Below are 21,522 nucleotides of genomic sequence, written 5' to 3' on the forward strand. Positions count from 1 at the left end.
ATGCCAAGTTCACCCTGCTATGGAGAGGTGCAGCCAGGATTCGAATCTGACCTGCCTGACCTCAGTCTTGAGCACGGCCAGCGTCGTCCTTAAGGAGTCAGCCAAGGTTGAGCTCAGGAAGGCTCCTTGGGAGGATCTGAGCGATTGACGTGGGGAGGCACGTTCGTCAATCCAACTGCCTAGTTCCCATCCTCTGCCCCTCCAAATTTATGGAAATCAATCCCTTCTGGCTGCACCCTTCTGTCAAAAAGATTTCAGTTTTTTTTTTCCTGCAGGATTTGCCTCAACAGTGGCAGCATGAATAGTTCAATGGAAATAATTATTACATACACACATATGTATAAACTTTTTGACATTTGGAATATTGTATGTATTCAGTCCCCTTAGTAATTCTTAAATGTCTCCTTTCTCCTAAGATGTGCTTTTCCAGCGTGGCTGCAGCAGTCTGCTCAGCAGGGTGGAGCTAAAGTAGGAGTTGTCATTTCCCCTGTTGGTTGCTCACTCCTGCCTCCTTTATGGCCCCAAGTTACATTTTACTTCTCTGAGTGAAACTTTGTCGCTTTGTGTGGCAGTGATGATGAAGAAGCAAACTTACAGTAACTGGAAAACTAGAGCTAGTGAATTAACAGCTGACTTTATTTCCATGATTTTTTCATTGCTATTTGTTTCACAACTTTGACATCTCATGATTAAACAGATTATACTAATGAATTAGGATTTTTGTTTCTTTTTCTTTCTTTTTCCTCTCACCCTCCTTCCTTTCTTCCTTCATTCTTTCCTTCTTTTCCTCCTTCCTTCCTCCTTCCTTCTGTCCTCCCTTCTTCCCTCCCTCCCTTCCTTCCATCCTTCCTTCCTTCCTTCCAACTAGGTATTGAAATCTTCTGTGTGTTGATTATAACTCCATCTAATGAATAAAGGAGACACAGTGTTAAAAGCTACACCCTCCTCTTCAAAGACATTGATGGGACACTCAATAAATAAATCAATTAAAAGAGCATGCTGGCTGTAAACAGTGATGGAAATGCAGGGTAGGGGGCTGCTAAGACCTCCTCTAGGGTGAGTGGCCCATGAGAAGGAGCAGCCACACAGCCAGCAGAAGCCTGCACCAAGGTTTGGAGGCATCCAGGAAACTGGTAGAGGGATTCCCTGCAGCAGAATGTCAGAAAAGAGGCTGGCCACTCTGGGTCCAACGTCCACCACCCAGGACTTTCTGTGCTGGGATACACTTTGTATTCTACCATTGAGAAAGGGGAGCCACAGATGCACTAGCAAAACAAAGATTACTAATACAGGCTAACATTTAAGAAAAGGTCCTTCTGGAAGCTGTATGAGGAATGGATTAGAAGGCAAGTCTAGTGTCCTGGAGGTGGCTTAAGTCACTGTAGGAACTGACCTAGATGGGAGACAAGGTGGCCTCTGCAAAGAGGGAGCAAGAAGGACAGAAAGGGATGTTGAATGATGATCAGGAGTTAGCATGTGGTGCCTTAGATGCCACTGGAAGTCATGTGGATGTGGGGGATGGGAAATAAAGGGAAGATTTAACCAAGGATGACTTCTAGGTTTCTTGCTTGAGCAAGTGGGTAAAAACCGGTATCAGTCGTGAGATCAGAGACAAAACCAAGAGCACATTGCCATCTCTCTCTCTCTGCACACACACACACACGCACACTTCCATATGCACACACACACATATATATATATATATATATATATACACACATGCACCCATATATATGTTTTATTTATAAAATAAGATTAGTGCAGGTGCTAATGAAAGGTTAAAGGAAATCTAGTTTGCCTTATAAAATTGTTGCTTCTAGGTAATATCGAGACAGGTTTAATATTGGGGTTTTCATTTTAAACTTGATGGGCAAGTATATTTTTTTCTTCTTAAGAGGGGGAAAGGAAATATACAATGATTTCTTAATAATAAGTCTAAAAGATGAAAGACTTGAAAATTCAAAACTGCTGTATGTCACAAAAGGAAAAAAAATGGAAGGAATCACATGCTTTCCTCCCCCAATTTATTTGTGTTGTGTGTGTGCATGTGTGTACGAGCTTTAATGTTCCACTGAGTTCACTAATAGAGCCAATAATAATGATTAAAAATATTTTAACATCTGCCCATGCTATGATTCCTGTTTCAAAAGATGCGTTTAATTATGCTGACTACAATTTTTATTTAACTTTTTGGCTAGAGTAACACATCCCAGTCCACCATCCATACAGTTCTGTTTCTCCTCTTGTTAATTACTCTTATTGTCTTCTTTACGCTTCCAGAAAATTTTTGGGCATATGGCAGCCAGCAAAAATAGATATTCTTTATTTATCCCCATTTAAATTTTCACTGTAATGGCAAAATATGATGCACATTTCTCTAGACCTTTTCTTTGTCACTAATAGATCCTAAAAATCTTACTTCAGCAAACATGAAGAACTTTCTCAACCATATTTATAGCTGCATAGCATTCCATTGAATGATAGATATGATATTAGATTTAACCAGTTTCTTACTGATTCTGTGTAGGCTGTTTTTTGTCTCTTTTTGATATTTAAAACTGCTGAAATACTTTGCACATAAAGACCATTTTGCACGTGGGCAAGCATATCTATAGCACACATTCTCCAATAGGAAGTAAAGGAGGCCACATTTGTAGTTTTGATAGACCCTGCTAAATTGCCATCTGTAAGCATAAATGCATATTTAAGCCCCTGCTAACAGATTGTGTGAGTGCCTTTTCCTCACAGACTGGCCAACAAAATATGTGAATGGATGAACCAACTGTGGTAATCCATATAATGGAATAATATTCAGTGCTAAAAATAAATGAGCTATCAGATGACCAACAGATATGGAGGAAACTTAAATGCATATCACTAAGTGAAAGAAGCCAGTCTGAAAGTGTACGTACTGTACGGTTCCAACTACATGACATTCTGGAAAAGGCAAAACTAAAGAGATGGCAAAGATTGGAGGGTGACGAGAGAAGGATGAACAGGTGGAGCTGAGGACATTTTTAGGACAGTGAAATTATTCTGCATGACACTGTAACAGTGGATATACAACATTACATATTGTCAAAACCCATAGAGCAGTACAACATCAACATTGAACCCTAAAGTAAACCATGGACTTTAGTTAATACTACTGTATCAACATCAGTTAATCCATTAAAAAAATGTGCCACACTAATGCAAAATGTGAATAATAGGGGAAATCTATGCAGATTGGGGGCATATGTAAACTTTCTGCACAACTCTTCTGTAAACCTAAAATCACTCCAAAAATAAAGTTTATTGTTTAAAACAATTGTATTTGTGGTTAGAAGATTCATTTCCCTTGGTATGAACGAGATTGACAATCTTTTCATTTCTATTTCTTTCTCTGAAAAAAGTTTCCTCTTATCTCTTGCCTATTGTTTCTATCAATTTTCTTATTGTTTTGCATTTAGGTATTTTCTGTGATATGAGTTTTGGGTGTAATTTTTTTGCTGTTCTTCATTTCTCTTTTAACTTCGCCATTTCGTTTTGTTTTGTTTTTTAACACTCAGACACTTTTTTATCTTAAGAATTTATTTTTCTCTTCACTTAAGACTCCTGAATTTTTGTTATAGTTTAAAAGGTTCTCCCCATTCTGAGCTCATTAAAGAATTCTCCAAGTTTTCTTCTACTTCATTTAATTTGGGAATTTATTCTGTTTCATGGTACAAGGTACATTTCTACATGTAATTTTTGGTTTTAGGTGGCTACTAATTGACAATCCTTGGGTGATATTTTTTGATTATGAAACAAGGTGCATAACTCTCAAATGTAATACAAACTACTACTAAGTTGGATGAGGCAATCTTTTGGTTGATTAGATCAAAGTTCTCTGAACACATGGATTGGGATAGTTATGTTAATCCTGGAACTTCTAGTACTAGATTTCCAAGGAGGTTGCTGCCTCTGTACTCTCCCTTCACCCACTACCACCAATCTCTACCACCACACAGGTGGGCCAGACATCTGGACAGGAGGGAGCCAAGCCACCCTTGTCACCTCAGCCTTAGTTTCCTCAAGATTTTAAAAGTAGTCCCTTCTTCTCTGATCTCCTATATTTGGCTCTGAAAGTAGGCTACCATCATCCAGTCCAAAATTATGTTCCTCATAATTTTAAGACCTTATGGGAAGAAAAATGTGCATTTTCCTCAAATAAAGTGTAGCAACTTCTCTCTCATTGCGGTTAATGAAATTAACGCACATCATTTCATGCAAAAAGCTCATGAAATTTTTATGAAGACTTAAAGTCATGTGTTTACCCTTCCTCAAAGGTGGATTAGCATTGTTCCTTGTTTACATCATTCATTTACTTAGCCAATTCTTTTACTGTGCCCAAAGATAATGCAAAATTAAATCCCAGTGATCATTTTGAAATAATATATGTCAATAAGTATTGAGGACCTTAAAAACATTCATAACTTTTTACCCAGTAACCTACTGTGGTGGACTGAATTGTGTACCTGGTTTGGACAAGTTCTTGGTCTTGGGTCACATTCTGGCGGGTGTGGACCCATTGAAAATAAGATTTCTTCAAGACATTACTTCAGTTAAGGTGTAGCCAAACTGGATACAGATGATTGGAGTCTTTTAAGGCAGAGTGAAAGTCAGATGGAGAGACAAGCCATGGGGAGCCACCAAAAGCTGGGAGTCAATGGAACCCAGAGCAAAAAGGAGAAGACGTGAGCATGTGCACACCCATGTGACAGAAACACCAAGCACCAGGGATCCCTGCTGCCATTCTTAGAACACCACAGTCTTCCGGGAGAAAGCATCGCCTTGATGACAGTTCAATTTTAGATTTCTGCTAGCTTCAAAACCAGGAGCCAATATTAAATCCCACTGTTTAAGCCAACCCATTTGATGGTATGTTTTAACAGCTAGGAAACTAAACTACCTACTTTCTGGAAATATTCCCTAAGGAAACAAAATGAAATTTGAAAAATATTTCAAAATGCCTAGTGATCCTCTCTCTACCTAAGCCATCTTGCCCTTCCCTCTATGTGGGACCTGACTCCCAGGGGTGTAAATCTCCCTGGCAACACAGGATATGACTCCTGGGGATGAATCTGGACCCAGCATCGTGGGATTGAGAACATCTTCTTGACCAGAAGGGGGAGCAAATTGAGACGAAATAAAGCTTCAGTGGCTGAGAGATTTCACATGGAGTCGAGAGGTCACTCTGGTGGACATTGTTACGCACTATATAGATAACACTTTTTAGGTTTGAATACATTGGAATAGCTAGAAGTAAATGCCTGAAACTACCTAACTCCAACCCAGTAGCCTTGACTCTTGAAGATGATTGTATAACAATGTAGCTTACAAGGAGTGACAGCATGATTGTGAAAACCTTGTGGATCGCACTCCCTTTATCTAGTGTATGGATGGATGAGTAGAAAAATAGGGACAAAACCTAAATGAAAAATATGGTGGGATGGTGGGCAGAGGTGATTTCAGTGTTCTTTTTTTATTTTTATTTTTTGTCCTGATTCTGATTCTTTCTGGTGTATGGAAAATGTTCAAAAATAGATTGGGGTGATGAATGCACAACTATAAGGTGGTACTGTGAACAGTTGATTGTACATCATGGATGATTGTATGGTATGTGAAGATAGCTCAATAAAACTGAATTTAAAAAATGCCTAGTGAACAAAAAATTGGGGGTACCCTATGCCCAATAATTTGGAAAGAGAAAGGGCATTTTTAGTAAACTTAGTGAGATTCACCAGACAGAATGTTATATAGCCATCACACTAATATTTATGAAGTATTTATTTTATAAGTACACTCAGTAGTGACCAAGATAATAAGAGATGTTTTGATTTTCTTTTACCCTTTTTGTTTGTATGGTTTTTAGAGTGAGCCTAACTATCTTTGGTAATGGGGAAAATAAATATAATTAATTGAAAAACAATATGCATCCTATAGAGCTGTTTCTCTGACAACTATAAATCTATATGTGGAAATTAATGAAGATCTCTCATATTACAAATTACTTTTTAACTGACAGAAAAGGGGCAGTCTCCATGGAGTTTCAAGTTCATCCAATTAGTTATCCCATGCTAATACCCAGAAATCTTGCATTAAAACAAGTTGAATGAAAATTGGGGGGATGGGTTAAATTATTTGGAAAACAAGGGATATCTGCTATTCTTCAAAAAGGATGTTTGTTTGGAATTGTATCTACACAAGGCTTTAAAATGAAGGAGGACTAGTATGCTAGCAAATGCTCCATCTTACTAGATATGTTATTAGAAATTACAATGAAAAATTAGTTTCCAAGAAATTATCAAACTCAATTTTGTAAGTCTTTCCTGGAAGATAGATAATAAATTTTATCTCAGTGGCATTTGAGTTTCAACTACGATTTTGAAACAGCTTCCAATTTATGAAGGAAAGATAGAAACTCCCATAGGCAATCGTGAAAGAAAAAAAAAACTACAATAACAACCAGACAACAAAAGCAGCCAGAAATGAATGTATTAGGAGGAATAAAAACTAATTTTGAATTAAATAAAAAACTTTTTTTTGTATTGTATGAGATAAGTTAAAATGAAACAATATAAGCACTACCCAAGGCTGTGGGGCATATAACAATTTTTATGGGATGCTTGAAATGTTTGTAAAACATTTCTGAATTAATCTTTACATCCCCTCCCCCTCCCCCAATGCACTGTGGATAAACGTCTATTTTTTTAGTCTTCCAGCTGACATTTTCTGAATAAGCGTGCCTCTATTATAATGTTTTCACTCGAAGCCTAGTTTGATTAAGTCTTCTTACATGGTCCTATCTTTATCGTTCAAACGTAGACGCCATTTTTAACTTTCAAAATTTATGAATTTTGGAGAGCCTTAGAAAGTGGGGCTAGAAACTCTCGTGTTGCAGACTGTATTTCAGCCAAAAAAGTCCCTCTTGGGAAGGACTTGTTTTACTACTGATGAAATAGGAAGCCACTCATATGGAAGTTACCCATACTTGGTTCCATCTGTTCCTCGGAATCTACTTTCCCAACTTCATTTATCAGATTATCAGTGTTGGTGTGCATTTCCATTTAACCAAGTTTCTCCCAGGAGACAAGCACTTTAAATATGTTATTTCAATTATTCCTGTGCATAACCCTGAGAAATCGGTCTCAAAGAGGTTACGTGCCTTACTGATAGGAAAAAAATAAATAAGCTTGGAGCCTAGCACATAGTGCTTATCTATTATTTTCCATAGTTGTGGTCAGTCTATATTTATAATACTAAAATGTATGATTTAAAGTTCATATTGTTTCCACTACTCTTACTGGAGAAGTAAAAGGAAGACTCCACCCTCCCACATTTCTTATGTTCTCACCATCCCCACCCAACTATGTAGCTCAGTAGGAATGGAAGGTGCTAGAAAAGATTTTGTCTAATAGGATAGCAGACATCAGAGGAAAAGAAAAAGGGGCAACAGTAAGAGGGAAGGCAGTGATGGAGAATGAAAAGGCAAGTATCATCTCCTCAAGTGTTTTTCCTTAGCTTAGCATTTATTGTAAAGGTACCCCCTTCCACCCTTGCTTTGAAATATGCAGGGCTAAAGAATGGTTTCCTAAGTACCCAAGTGAGACACTCCAAAAAATATAAGGAACTAAGAAGTGATGTAATTAGTAGTAGGCTTAACCCCAAGCAGAGCAAATCTCTTTCAGTCAGTAAAGCATTGAAAAACATGAATATACTCATTAAGAAATTTCTAAATTTTATTGAATAAAAACACTCACTAGATTTAAGAGCCATTGATCAAGTAAGACCTAGGGATCAGACTTTGTATCCGTTTTTTTAACATCCATCTTCTGTGACTGGTATATTAGAAAATGCCACCTCAAGACCTTGATGTTATGTGTTTTTGATGATACACTGGCATTTTATTTTTATTTGGTACCATACAGCTGGAAGGTAAATGGAAATAATGATTTCACTAACTGGGAGTTATTTGAAAATTGGGACTGGGAAACCCATCTCTCCAACTGCAGTGCCAGCCTGGTGCCTATCTCAATGTACTTGTTCATTCCATTCATACTGCATTCAGGGCAGCATTTAAGAAAAATGCTGTGTGCCTTCTCCCATAGATATTTGTCTGAAATGCCTGTCTTCCTATATCCTTCATAATAAAATCTCCAGATTAGTCCAGGTTAACCCATGAAGACTCCCTGAAATTTTCTGTGCCACCCTAATCTCACCGTTCTCATAACTTAACACATGAATATTGACTGCCTGGTATTTAATATATACTTATATTATAAGGATTTATAATTTTGCAGCCATCAATGACAAGGAAATGGGATAGGATTGAGGAGGGCGATAATGCCAGTTTACAACCATACAGCTATGTAACCTTGGACATGTCACTGGACGTCACTCACCATCAGTTTCTTCACCTATAAAGTTGATTTCCATTTTGGCTTGAAGGATTGCCATGAGATTTAAATGAAACATATATTTTTAAATGTCTGGCATAGTGCCTAGTGTGGGCTCTCAGAATATGGCAACTTGAAAAAAAACTCCCATGGTATTTAGTATAATTCCAGAAACATAATAAACACTCCATAAATACAAATGAGTTGGCTTATTAAAATGGACTAAATGTTTATTTGACTCTTGGTGAAAATGTGCAGAACATCCACTGATATCACAATGAGTTGATCATGCAGTCCAGTGCTTTGGACTCTGAATCTTATTCCTGTCCCTCTCCCGAGGGCATCCTGTTCTGCAGTATTTATGCTATTTCAGGATTCTTACTTTGCTGCAACTGCGTGCATCACAAATCACAGGAAGATTCTGCCTCAGTTCAAAGTCACTGAACTTTTGTAAGGATGAGTGACCTGCATGTACTATTGATGTCTTGTTTAGTTCTTAAAACAGTTCTCCGGTCACGTAATACTGCTGTTCTTTGGTTCGTCCACCTGCATGTACAGGCTTGGGCTTTTGCAATTCTATAGAGGACAGACGGCCAAGAGCTGATCTGAATGATGTGTACAGAAAGAGGTAAGGGGGATCTCTTTAACCTCCTTACAGATTGAAAGAAAAAAATTCTTTCTCAAGTAGACGCTATGGAAAAATTGTTCTCCCCTAAGAAAGTAGTCAAAAGGAAACCCTCTAGTTCAATTTCACCATAGAACTAATTCTGTCCAAGTCAGCCGTGGTAAGGGGGTAACATAATAAAGTGAATAGGAGAGTAAGCAGAGAGGATCACTTGAAAAGCACCACAGCATCCTCAGTTTGTCCCCAAGGGCCATCCTCAACAACTGACAATGGTGCTGAACCCATCACTCTTGGCCGGAACTTCTGAATTGCAAAGTCAAGAATGAGATAATGTACAGTCACTGGGGATTTGTCACTAAAGGAGAAACTGGTTGGAGGAATGTCCATATCAGCTAGGGAAGGATAAAGTTCCTCCTTAATTTACTCAGCATGATTCTTTATAAAGGCCATTAACCTCCTTCCTTCCTTCCTTCCTTCCTTCCTTCCTTCCTTCCTTCCATCCCTCCATCCCCCCTCCCTTCCTCCCTTTCTTTCTTTCTTTCTTTCTTTCTTTCTTTCTTTCTTTCTTTCTTCTTTCATTATTTGTTAAACCTTGCATGGCAGTGTGATCACTTCTCACTTTGGAGGCTGTGTGGAAATTGGAGAGAACATGGATTTTATGTAATATACCAACATGCCTACAGGAGGAATCAGGGGGTTGTAGAATTTGGAGTGACTTTTCTTTCCTTCTTTGTAATTATTTAAGTTTTCTCCCCAAGTTGTCAACAATTGACACATATTTTATAATCTGCAAATAACAGTAAAAACAAATTAGATATACCCAGATAACTAGCTGCATCAATTAGATAAGTGATCAATCCTTTTAAAGCCTAATATTCCTATCTGTAACTGGAAATGGTGTTTACTTACTTCCTAGGATTGCTTTGGGACTGGATAGGTTGGTAGCACACTGCAGGTATTTTGTATATATCCAGGCCCCATTGTTAGTGAGAACTTGGCCTATGAGGGGGCCATGATGGGCTTGTGGAGGGCAAGTCCAAATGGAACTAATATTTATTTGTGTCGGTTCTGATGCTAGCCCAGCTCTGTACTGGAGCCTCTAGAATGCTCCTTCGTGTCATAGACCTCGCTAAAACCCTAGTACTGAGATTTTTAACTCAAGTCTCTTTCTCCAATGTACTCATTCAATTGAAATTTGCCCCAAGCACCCACTTTGGGCAGCTTCTGTCTGAGATATTGGAGTTACAACAACAAAACACCCTTGTGGAATCTAAATTCCTGTTTTCCCTTTAAGGGCAAATCAAAGCTGCTTTCATTGCCCTTTACTCAGTGTTTCCAGAGATGTGATGGTTATCAGTGAATTATGAAAAGCTAATGTACTAATCTAGGCAGAGTTTCTCTAGGGGAGGGACATGGAAATCTGTGTTATCTAACAAGTATCCTGGGTGACTGCTTAGAACAGATAAGTACAGGAAACACTTAAGTATGGTAAATTGATAGAAGAAAAAGTCATAAGAGGAAAAAAGACAAAGAAATGCCCAAGTTGTACAGAAGATAGCCCAAACATATACTTAGTACTGAATCATTCACTAAGTGAGGTTTTACTTCATCATCACCAGTTGGGAAGGGCCCCAGGCCATGGTTGGGGATCTAAGGCAGAAGGAATCTGCCAAGGATTCCCAGGGATCAAGCCAAGGAACCCCAGGGATCGCAGCAAGCAAGTAAAAGAAGGCTGGCATTCTGGGAGGAAGCAAGTCCTTTAGCCTGTGAAGCTGTGAGCCTATAGATTCCCATTGTTTAAAGCAACTCATTGTATGGCATTTGTCCTAACAATCCTGTTAAATTGAGACAGTGCTCAAACTCTCCAAGACAGTTATTATTAGCTCCAGATCAAAAATAAGGAAACTGAGGCTCAGAGGTTGTGCAACTTTCTCAATAACAGCTAGGAAGCACATGCCTGCAATCAAAATGATATATATCCCACTACTATTCTATTTCCACCAGGCTATACTACAACTGAAGCTGGTTTCCCACATTGGATTATTAAGATCGAAGCAGTACGTTGTGGTTGGAATAGCTTATCTGAATTGGGAATCTAATTGACAGGGACAGAGTAGACAACGGCAGATCCCACAGTGTCACCAGTAAGAGAAACCCACTTTACTGCTGAGAAGAAATAATAACTCCCACAGTCCATTATGCTGTATAAGCCACTTGCAATTAATGTGTTCTACTCCATTCATCTGCTCCACTTTCCTGAAAACTGAAGGACAGTTTATGGACCTCATATATTTCTGATGAGTATATATATGCCCAAGCTATGATAGTCCATTGATACATTATTCTTTAGGTATGCTTATACAACCCATTAGGTTACTAGCAAATCCTCATACTGTTCTCATCAGGGTGAGATTCTGCTTCTAAGGGTGCCCTTTGCATATATTTAATGCATTACGTGTCTATTTTACTAATTAAAGTTGGACTTCCAGAGGTTCTCACCATTAACCCTTTTTTATTGCCCCTATGCACTGTGGAGGCTAAGAAAGTATTCAGAAACGCCTCCAAATAAAGACATTGTTTGGTTTTTGTGGTCAGTTTTTGTCTTTCTTGCTGGTCGTTTGGTTTTTGGGGTGAGTTTTTTGGGGTGAGTTTTTGTCTTTCTTGCTGATTGCTAAAGAAGATGCAGCTTGTGATATGTTTCCAGTCTTCCAAGCAACTTGAGCATATAACCAGAATCCTGCTATGTCTTTCCTTCCTTACTATTATAAATGGTATTTCTTTTCCACAAATATATTGTCCACCCCCTATATCTTACTATATATCAAATGGGAGGCAGGGAGTCATTCTCATAATTAATAAATAAATAAATAAATAAATAAATAAATAAATAAATGTCACTTTAATTTTTCTTCTGCTTGGCTATTTTTCTTTTCTTTTTTTTCCCTAGAGAAGAGCTTTTCTGGTTTGCCTTTCATCCTTGGGTTACTCTGCTCCCTGCCTTCTATACTGGGCTTGCCCTTCCTGCAATAGTACCTTTGATAACATAAAAAAGGCACCATCCCAGTTCTCTTTCCCTGGGATAGGGAGTCGATTGCAGTGAAAGCTGACCTGTCTCTGGGGAGAGGGGCTCCGATGGACCCCAATCACAGTGGGAGGCTGTATCCCAAACAGGCAATCCTACTAAGTCATCTGGCATTCGGCAAGTCTGGGGCTCACCACGACATGCTCAGGGCACATAACGTAAACAGTTTTTCCTTAACTAGAGATGGGGGTGCAAAGAAACTTCCAGCTTTTGTTGTCCCCTCACACATGCATCCCACCCCTCCAAAAAAAAAAAAAAAACAAAAACAAAAACACAGAAGCAATTAAAATGCTTTTCTCTCTGTTCTTCCTCTGGAATTTAGCGTCTATAAATGTACCAAATAGATTGCAAGCAGGCCTTATTTCTCTCTTTCTCTGCATGTATGTGTGTTTGTGTGTGTATGTGTGTGTTTAAACCTACTACAGTTACTTTAAAGTCTGATTTACTAAAAGGAATAAATAGGGAGATAGATACACAAATAAATAACAAATAGCTTTCAGTTCTCTCTTCCTCTATATATTATTTCATTTCAAAGAGTTATCTATGGCTTAAACATTTCAAATATGGTCGTTTTCAACCCCAACCTGCATGAGGAAAATATGTCCCTTAGATTGTGCCCCAGTGACTTCCCTCTGACACACTGGAAGTGTTAGGGACTGTGAACTGGTACAAAAAGGAGCTTCCCACAGCCCAGCTTAGAAGGGAAGGGCTGACAGCCTGACCCTACCCAAGCTGAGGTACAGGGACAGCCTCCCTTTCTGGAGCTCCAGGGTGATATGGTCTCCACGTTGACCTTCTCCATGAAACAAGACCCCGTCTCCTTGCATGCTCTTGAACTTCAGAGAAATCACGTCCTTCAGAGTGCTCATCAGCTTCTGATTGAACCTGTACAGAAGGGAGCTCCGGCCATCGAAATCAGCAATGTCCGATTCTGGGCACAAGGAGAGAACGGGAAGAGAGAAATCAGTGCATATCCCCATGACAGGTGTTCCTGTCATTTATCTTTAGTTGTTGTTCAACTCACAGGAACGGGCTTGACATCCAGGATGCCCTGGATCAATGGGAAGCATACAGATTAGACCCACCTATGTAGATTCAGGGGGATGGTTCATTTACAAGCAACAGCCACACAGTGAGTCGAAGCCAGCTGGTCATCAACATAGAAGAAAAGCTTTTCATTAGTGATGTGTAAGGTCTGCTTGAGGGGACAGGGTGGGAATACCATGACATCTATGTCAGGCTCTACTGTGTCAGATGCCTGATTTGTAAGAATCTCTCAAGTCGCATCCTCCTTAGTAATTCATTTTGGACATTTGAAGCCAATTGATCCCCTCCTGTCAGGCTCAAGGTTAAGGATAAAAATAGATACTATCTATAAATTATGCCAACTCTGACTGACTAGTACTTTCCTCCTGGAACCCTGCTTTGAGAAGGATTCTGAGTCTCACTGTGGATTCAGTAGAAAAGAATATCCAGTAGAGAAAGACTTGCTATTTGAACAGGGAGGGACAATGCACAGGATCTTTTCTATCCCATCCTATGCTGGCAACAAATATCATTTTGATTTTTACAAACAAAAATGCTTATTCATTATTGTTAAAGCAAAAAAAAAGGTAAGGTCAATTGATCATGACTTAGGTAAATATAGACATGGATATATAAAATGTTGGATGTATATAGATTAATAAGTTAGCAGAATTTCTATTTGGGAGGTGTTATTTACACTGTCTTTCTCCTGTTACTTTTTTATTATAAGAACTTTACAAGGAGCATTTATTTATATACTAGGAAAAAATGAGACTACTTAATTATAACTTGAAACAGATTCATTATATACCATCTTCTGTGGGTGAGAGGATGGTGAATGTGTGAATGGAGGGGTGGGGTTAGTCTTATTTGAGTTCAAGCATCCAGGAAAACTCAATTTTCCATTATTCACCAAGCAATTAAAATCATCAGCTTGAGCATATACAATGATAAATTGTTTTTTTTTGACCAAGTATCTAGAAGCACCCTTTGTAAAGTTGAAATTCTATAAAGAAAAGAAAAATGAAATCAGACTTTCACCGTAGTTAGTTTTAAAAACACAATTTCACCAATTGTAGGTATTGGCCTACCCCACCTCGATGGTTGATAACATGACCACAGACATAGGAGACTGGTGGTTTGATGGGTTGAGCCCTCTACAATAGGTTTTACTCTTGGGAAGACGGTTGCTGTAAAGGAGAGGCTAGGCCTCCCTATGGTTGTGCCTAAGAGCCTCCTCCCGAATGCCTCTTTGTTGCTCGGATGTGGCCCTCTCTCTCTAGCTAAGCCATCTTGAAAGGTGAAATCACTGCCCTCCCCCCTACGTGGGATCAGACACCCTGGGGAGTGAATCTCCCTGGCAACGTGGAATATGACTCCCGGGGAGGAATGTAGACCCGGCATCATGGGATGGAGAACATCTTCTTGACCAAAAGGGGGATGTGAAAGGAAATGAAATAAACTTGAGTGGCAGAGAGATTCCAAAAGGAGCCGAGAGGTCACTCTGGTGGGCACTCTTACGCACACTTTAGACAACCCTTTTTAGGTTCTAAAGAATTGGTGTAGCTGGTGGTGGATACCTGAAACTATCAAACTACAACCCAGAGCCCATGAATCTCGAGGACAATTGTATAAAAATGTAGCTTATGAGGGGTGACAATGGGATTGGGAAAGCCATAAGGACCACACTCCCCTTTGTCTAGTTTATGGATGGATGAGTAGAAAAATAGGGGAAGGAAACAAACAAACAGACAAAGGTACCCAGTGTTCTTTTTTACTTTAATTGTTCTTTTTTCATTTTAATTATTATTCTTGTTATTTTTGTGTGTGTGCTAATGAAGGTGTCAGGGATTGATTTAGGTGATGAATGTACAACTATGTAATGGTACTGTGAACAATTGAATGTATGATTTGTTTTGTATGACTGCGTGGTATGTGAGTATATCTCAATAAAATGAAGAATTAAAAAAAAAAAAAAAAAAAACACAATTTCACCAATCCTTCCTATTCCTATGAAGAGTTCTAAGCAGTAGGTTGATGGTGTACCACAAAACCCTAAAGAGAAACAGTTGAGATATATTTTCTCAAACTCCCACCACTCTCAGAATCTGCCCCTCCCTATCACTTTGATACACATATACTTGTCCTCTGAATTGGACTTTGATCCGCGCCAAATGGAGGCTACCTGCAAAAAGCCACCACAAATTATGAAGCAATGAGAATAATGGTATTGACATGATTATATAATGGCCATAGCTTGTTAGCTGGGTCTCCGTGGGCAAGCAACTTCATCTCTCTAAGACTCAGTTTGTTCATCTGTAAAATGGGTACAATTATATCCGTCAGAGAAGACACATGAGAATTAAGTCTTAGAAGTATAAAGTGATAATATATGCAAAGCTCTGGCATTGCAGTCTGTGTAGTACCTCTGTTAAACTCTGTTAAACAAGTACTAGCCTTTAAGAGTATTAGTAGTAACAGGGATGACCAGAGAGCCCCAAGCTACTGACCAGTCCACTGAAGTGGCTGACACTCCACCTGCTCACCCTAAAGAAGCTTTTCCATTATTTGATTCAATGGTTGACTTCCAAGGGGCTGTCACATTAGTCCCAAGTTCTCTGTTCTGCCCTGTTCCAGCTTCTTGCATCCTGGTTGAAATTTGCCATGTTGGCAGGGGGTGTGCATTGTGCAGTCAGGTCCTGGTCTGAAGACTTCCCATTCGCCCCTGTGCCTGGCTCTGGGTTAGGAACTGGGACCTGTGGACGATCACCCAGTGACTTTTGATCTCTTTGAGCTAAATCCCAGGACTGCACACAGAGGGACACTGACCCAGCTCAAACAGGACACATCTGGAGAGAGTTCCTTAGAAGGAGTGAGCAATGTGCTGACATTGAATGGTATGTGGGAAAGAAGAATTTGTGTCTCCTGGAGGGGACAAAATGCACTAGATGGTAGGGTGTGTCATAGAGCTGCAAGGAGGCCAGTGTGGTTGGAGCAGGGGAGGGCAGAAAGATCTTGGCTTCCCAGTGTGGTCATTTCCCTGTGTGCTGAGTCACTAAGCACCAGGTGGGTCTTCCAAGGAGCAGCTCCCATTCCATGTTTATTCATGGAAGCATTTGCCCACAGGATACAGATTCTCAGTTTGTGTTCCACAGCTCTTGGCTTGACCCTCTATTTTATCCCATAAGATACCATATTAGGGTCACTGCCCACATACCGTATGGACTAGCTCCACTCTCCCTCACCACCTGGTGACTCTGAGCCTGCTGCAAATCACCAGCCCTGAGCACTGAGTGTGAAACAGGGCAGACTCTGCCCAGTGTTTTGCGAACTGAATGGACATGGATGAAATTTGCCTTTTGGACTCTGGAAGCTGCATTAGACTAGTAGAGAAGGCTGCTTAGTAGGGCAGATCTCCTGCTGGCCTAGTGTCTACCTGGGGGGAGAAATAGCACCAAAACTCTTACTCTCTCTTGTTTACTTACTATCTCTTGTAAAATGTTGCAAAATAATCTGTTCCTTCATGCTTAAAACTGATTGTAATGATGCTATAAGAAAGCTTGTGTTAAAATGATATGTGTGTGTGTGTGTGTGTGTACAGAGAGAGATAGATATATATATTCTCTATCTATCTATCTAATCTATCTATCTGTCTCTGTGTCTATAGTCATTATTTCACTGCTTTTCTTCCCCAACCTTCTTCATTTTATATCAAGGTATCTCTGATCACCAGGACTCCTCAGGAAGATCTGAGTCCTTTGGTAAAGTTCTCTGTTCCAGGTCTTTCCTTTCACCTCTCCACTACCCTCCCTCTTGCCCATCACAGATGTTATGATGTACATCCCACTGCCTCAAAGGCCTAGCTAATCAAGTCACTTAATTGATGACATAGGTTTCAATGATGTAAGTTACCTCTGAGAAACACATCTCTATTGTTAGGAGACCTAAAGGAAATAGAGCCAATCTGTAAAATACACCAAAATAATTGTCATTAGAGACAGAGACCTGGGTTTAAATTCTGGTTTCATTACTAGCCGGGGGGGGGGGGGGGGTTGGGGTTGGGGTTGGGGTTGGGGGCTGTTTTCATGATCCCTCTGAACTTCAGTTTTCCTACCTGTACAGTGGGGCTAATGGGAACCAACCTACAAAGCCATTGTGAGAATTATTTTAGCTTGGACCATCAAAAGCACCTGGAAATGCATAGGGGTTCAGTGAAATCTCATTCCCACATGCCATCATCAATGCAAAGGAAGTACTACAGGGTTCAGATTGCAAGCATGGTATGAAGTAGACAAAGAATTTGGGTTGAGTATCCTTCAGTCACATGAAGCAAACCTTCACAACTGCCATCCCTGAGCCAATATTTGTCACCTTTCCCTGCTCCATTCTCTGTCTTTATAAAATATAATAGCACATTACACCTCTGTTAAAGCCTTTCAGTGAACTTCTTTTGCATTAGTAATTAAATCCAAACTCCAAGAACCCCTCAAAATCTGGCTCTGCCTACCTCTCTGGCCTCATCCCCTACCTCTCTCCCCATCCTCCTTCCATCTCAGGTACACTGTGATTTCTTTATGTGTGTGTGTGTGTGTACATGTACCTGTGGATAGGATATTTATGGAGTGTGCACCACCCAGGCCAGAAATGTTCTGAGTGTTTTTCATGTTTGAATTCATTTACCATACCAACCACCCTATTAGGAAGACACCGTTATAACTTTTATTTCACAAATGAGGAAAGTGTGGCACAGAGAGGTGAAGAGGTACACAGCTAGCAGGTGGCAGAGCCAGGATTCAATCTACCTGTCTGACTCAGTCATCTTCTATGAGATCTGAGCTCCCTCCCCAGTGCTGCTCTTGACTTGGAAAACTCCCTGCCTGGTTCTCTGACTACTTGGTCGTTCCCTGTAAGGGTTCCTTCTCTTTGTATCTATCTGAGTTACCAGCTATTCTCTTCATTGTTCACTTTACAATTGAATCTAGAGCCTTATTTGTTTGCAGATCAGCCTTCAATATTTCTGTGCATCCCATGAGGATAGGATCAGGTGTGTGTAACAGTTTCCCAGTCATTTAGAGCCCATTCTTGGGCACGGAGCAATATGCTGTCCAGAAACACCCCTGAAATGACACAGTGACTCAGGGAGGTGCTACTGCACTGTCGTTACTTCCCCCCATATCCCTGCCCGATGCTGAAATCTGCTCCCAAGTTGGCCCTCAAATATGATGGTAAACGTGTGCTGCACTTTCACTCTCAGAGCTCTCACTCCTTCTGGGGGCTCAAGCTCAGCCATTTGGGATGTGGTTCCTGTATCACTCACATATGCTCATCAGCTCAGAGATGAGGCATCCCCCCAGGAAGCAGGAATTAGCCTGGTAGGACAGTGGGAGGTTTTCTCCAGCCCACCAACCTCCTATGAGAGCAACACACTACTGATCTAAGAGAACTCACCCAAGCAGCCTGGACCTTTCTATCTTAATTGAGTTACACAAAGAATGTGTTAGCCATTTCACAGATGGGCAAACAGATTTTATGAAGGATGAAAGCTTTCCCCAACTGAATGCACATATTGGTTTTGTGAAACCCTTAGTGTTCCAACCCTACTTGGATTAGATGGAATTAGAATAATAATGAAGGCCCATGTTTTAATAATTTTCTCTTATGTAAAACAGCTCCATTACATGCTTGTTTTTTTCCTCATTAGATATAATTGCAATCATTTTGTCTTGATCATCTATCTCATTGAAACTTAATTTGTGATAAGTGGACTGGTGATGGACATCAAAATCTTCCTTCATGTTTTACAAGTGTCTTGAAAAAGATCCTCTTTAAAAATTCAAAAACAAAAACAAAACATATTAAAAGAGATTAGGGAAGAGAAAAAAAAGTATAGGAAAATCCATGGATGGTAGAAAGGGCTGGGGAAACATGTGATTAGCTCAGAGTATAGTTTTAAAGGCAACAAGAAAATAACTGACAGAACTAAATATATCTTCCACATTCTCTATCACAGCTTCTCTAAGCGGCTCATGCATATTTCCTCCTCTGGATTAAGTAATCCATTCCCCATGAGGAAAAAAGTTCTAATTAGCACATATTGCCTAATTTCATGTTCTTAACAGCCTTGCAAAGTCCTTCTATTTTTTTTTTCCTCATTTATAAATTGGGGAATCCAAATCTCAGAATTTCTGTCACATGTCTTGCCCGAAAGCACATGAAAACTGATGGGCTGCTCGGCCCTGAAGCTATACATTTTTTCTCATAAAAAAACTGCATTGTACAGACACATCAAAATAAAGAGTGAATTTTAATGCAAACCATAGGTTTCAGTTAATAATAATGTTCCATATTGGTTCATCATTTGTAGCAATGATACCACACTAACGCGAGGTATTAATATTGGGGAAACTGCGTGGGGGTAGTGAGGGAAGGATATACAAGAATTCTGTACTTTCTGCATGGATTTTCAGTAAATCTACACCTCTGTAAATAAATTAAAGTCTATTCAAAACAAAACAAAATAAAACAAAAACTCCCTCCCTGACCAAAAAACTCCACGGGATCATTGTAAGGTTTACTTGAAATGTAAAGGGCTTTGTGCCATGAAAATTAAGCACGCACATGGAGCACATGTGTGTATAAGAAAGAAGATGACAACGTAAAGAAAAAGTAATATTGAATAGGAGCTGTCTTTTCCTTAAAAGTCAATGTGAGTTTTCCTGGTTTCCCTGCCTTTTGGCATTTGCCACTCCTTTCACAGACCAACTTCACTCAGACTAGTGGTACATACTGGGAGAGCCAGGGAAACAGCACAATTATCTGGGAGACTTTTTAAAGGTAGATCTGTGATGTCCTCCTGCTCCCACCAGCTCCGCCAAGCTTCAGTGCCCTTCCCTGGTTGATATTTGTGGTCTCACCTCCTTCATAACATTCTAGAATTCAAACCTTCATTGAGCCCTTTCAGAACAGTGGACCCCATGCTCATCTGTGTAATGGATGAACTTGGTGGAGGTCCCTGATCTCGGGGTGAAGCTGGGAGACAGCACCCACACACCCACACATCGGTGGGAGGGAGGTGAGCACTGTGTGCCAAAGGACCCCAGAGGACAGGTGCCTGGCTCACTGCAGGGGGTCAGCAGGGCCGTCCTGGAGGAGATGACAGCTGTGCTGAATCCTGCAGGCTGAGAGGAAGTCAGGGAGGTGAAGTGAGGAAAAGGGCATTGCCAGGAAAGCAAAGACCCTGCTTTTGGGGAGCCAAGGGCCTGGTCAGATATTGACTCCCCAAGAAGTCAGACTTGCTGGAGCCATGGTTTTCGAAGTGTGCCCACAGGCCAGCAACACTAGCTTGGCCAGGGAGCTTGTTGTAGGTACAGAATTTAGGATCCCAGTGCAGAATTACAGAATCAGAGACCGTGAGTGGGTGCCCAGCAGTCTGTGTGTGCCCAAGACCCCCAGGTTATTGCCATGGGCTGAAGTTTGAGAACTTCTATACTAGAGCACAGGATGGTAGCGCCAGCGGGGATTCAAGAGGTGGGAAACAGTGTCAGGGGCTTATGATGGGGGACCCTGCAGAAAATAAAATGAAATGAGTTTCACCTGGTCCCTAAGGTCAAGGGGGAGATATTTACTAAAGTATTTAAAGGAGGGGGAATAAATGCATGGTCAGTTGGGTTTTTAGAAAGCACCATCCGTATTTTAGGGAGTCCATCTATATTATCTGCACAGGTCAGCTCATGTTCCAATATAATCTACCCCCCACCACTTTCCAGAGAATTGTTCACTTTCATTATCTCTTGTCAAGGTGGTAAAATCTTAATGTTATATATTTTTTTCCTGCCATTAAAATTCAGTGACAATTCATCACAGGTACTTATTTCTTCTATAATGCCTATGGTCTAGAATCCAGCTATTAGTTATTTACTTCCTGGAGTGGATGAGATTTCTCCCTCTTTCTCAAATCTGATTTTAGGATCTCACTATTATAAACCCAATTCAATTTCACATTGGTGATACATTGGCAGATTGTTCTAGAAGATGAGGGTTAGTCTGATTGTGTACCCAAGGAGTACCCAGGATAAGGGCAGACCCTACAGTTCATCAACTTCTTCCTGTAAAGCCCAGCATGCTTTATCTGGCCACCAGCCTGGAAATTGCTGACAGAGCTGTCAGAGCTTGTTTTCTGAGAAAGACAGAGGTCTGGAGGCATAGTATGGCGTATTTGATGGATGTTGGTAGCTTGTCAACAAACCAGCTAAAAAAAAAGAGTTCCACTGAATAAAAGACTCAGAGCTCGAATCCCCAAGTGAGCTGAGAGGGCTCTTGTGTGGTGCCTAACACAGAGACTATTTTCTCACAAGCCAGTAAGCCGAAGC

At 40.2% G+C, this 21,522-nt stretch overlaps 1 protein-coding gene across 1 annotated transcript in view; it reads right to left on the minus strand.

Moving 5' to 3' along the window:
• The window catches only part of CNTNAP5 (contactin associated protein family member 5), an 860,113-nt gene that overhangs the window by 461,393 nt on the left and 377,198 nt on the right, over window positions 1-21,522 (minus strand). Inside the window, 1 exon segment of the mRNA XM_037849799.1 lies at window positions 12,855-13,058. Coding sequence (XP_037705727.1) covers window positions 12,855-13,058 — 204 coding nt within the window.

The sequence above is a fragment of the Choloepus didactylus genome, chromosome 9 (genome assembly GCF_015220235.1).
Source record: "Choloepus didactylus isolate mChoDid1 chromosome 9, mChoDid1.pri, whole genome shotgun sequence".
Lineage (NCBI taxonomy): Eukaryota > Metazoa > Chordata > Mammalia > Pilosa > Megalonychidae > Choloepus > Choloepus didactylus.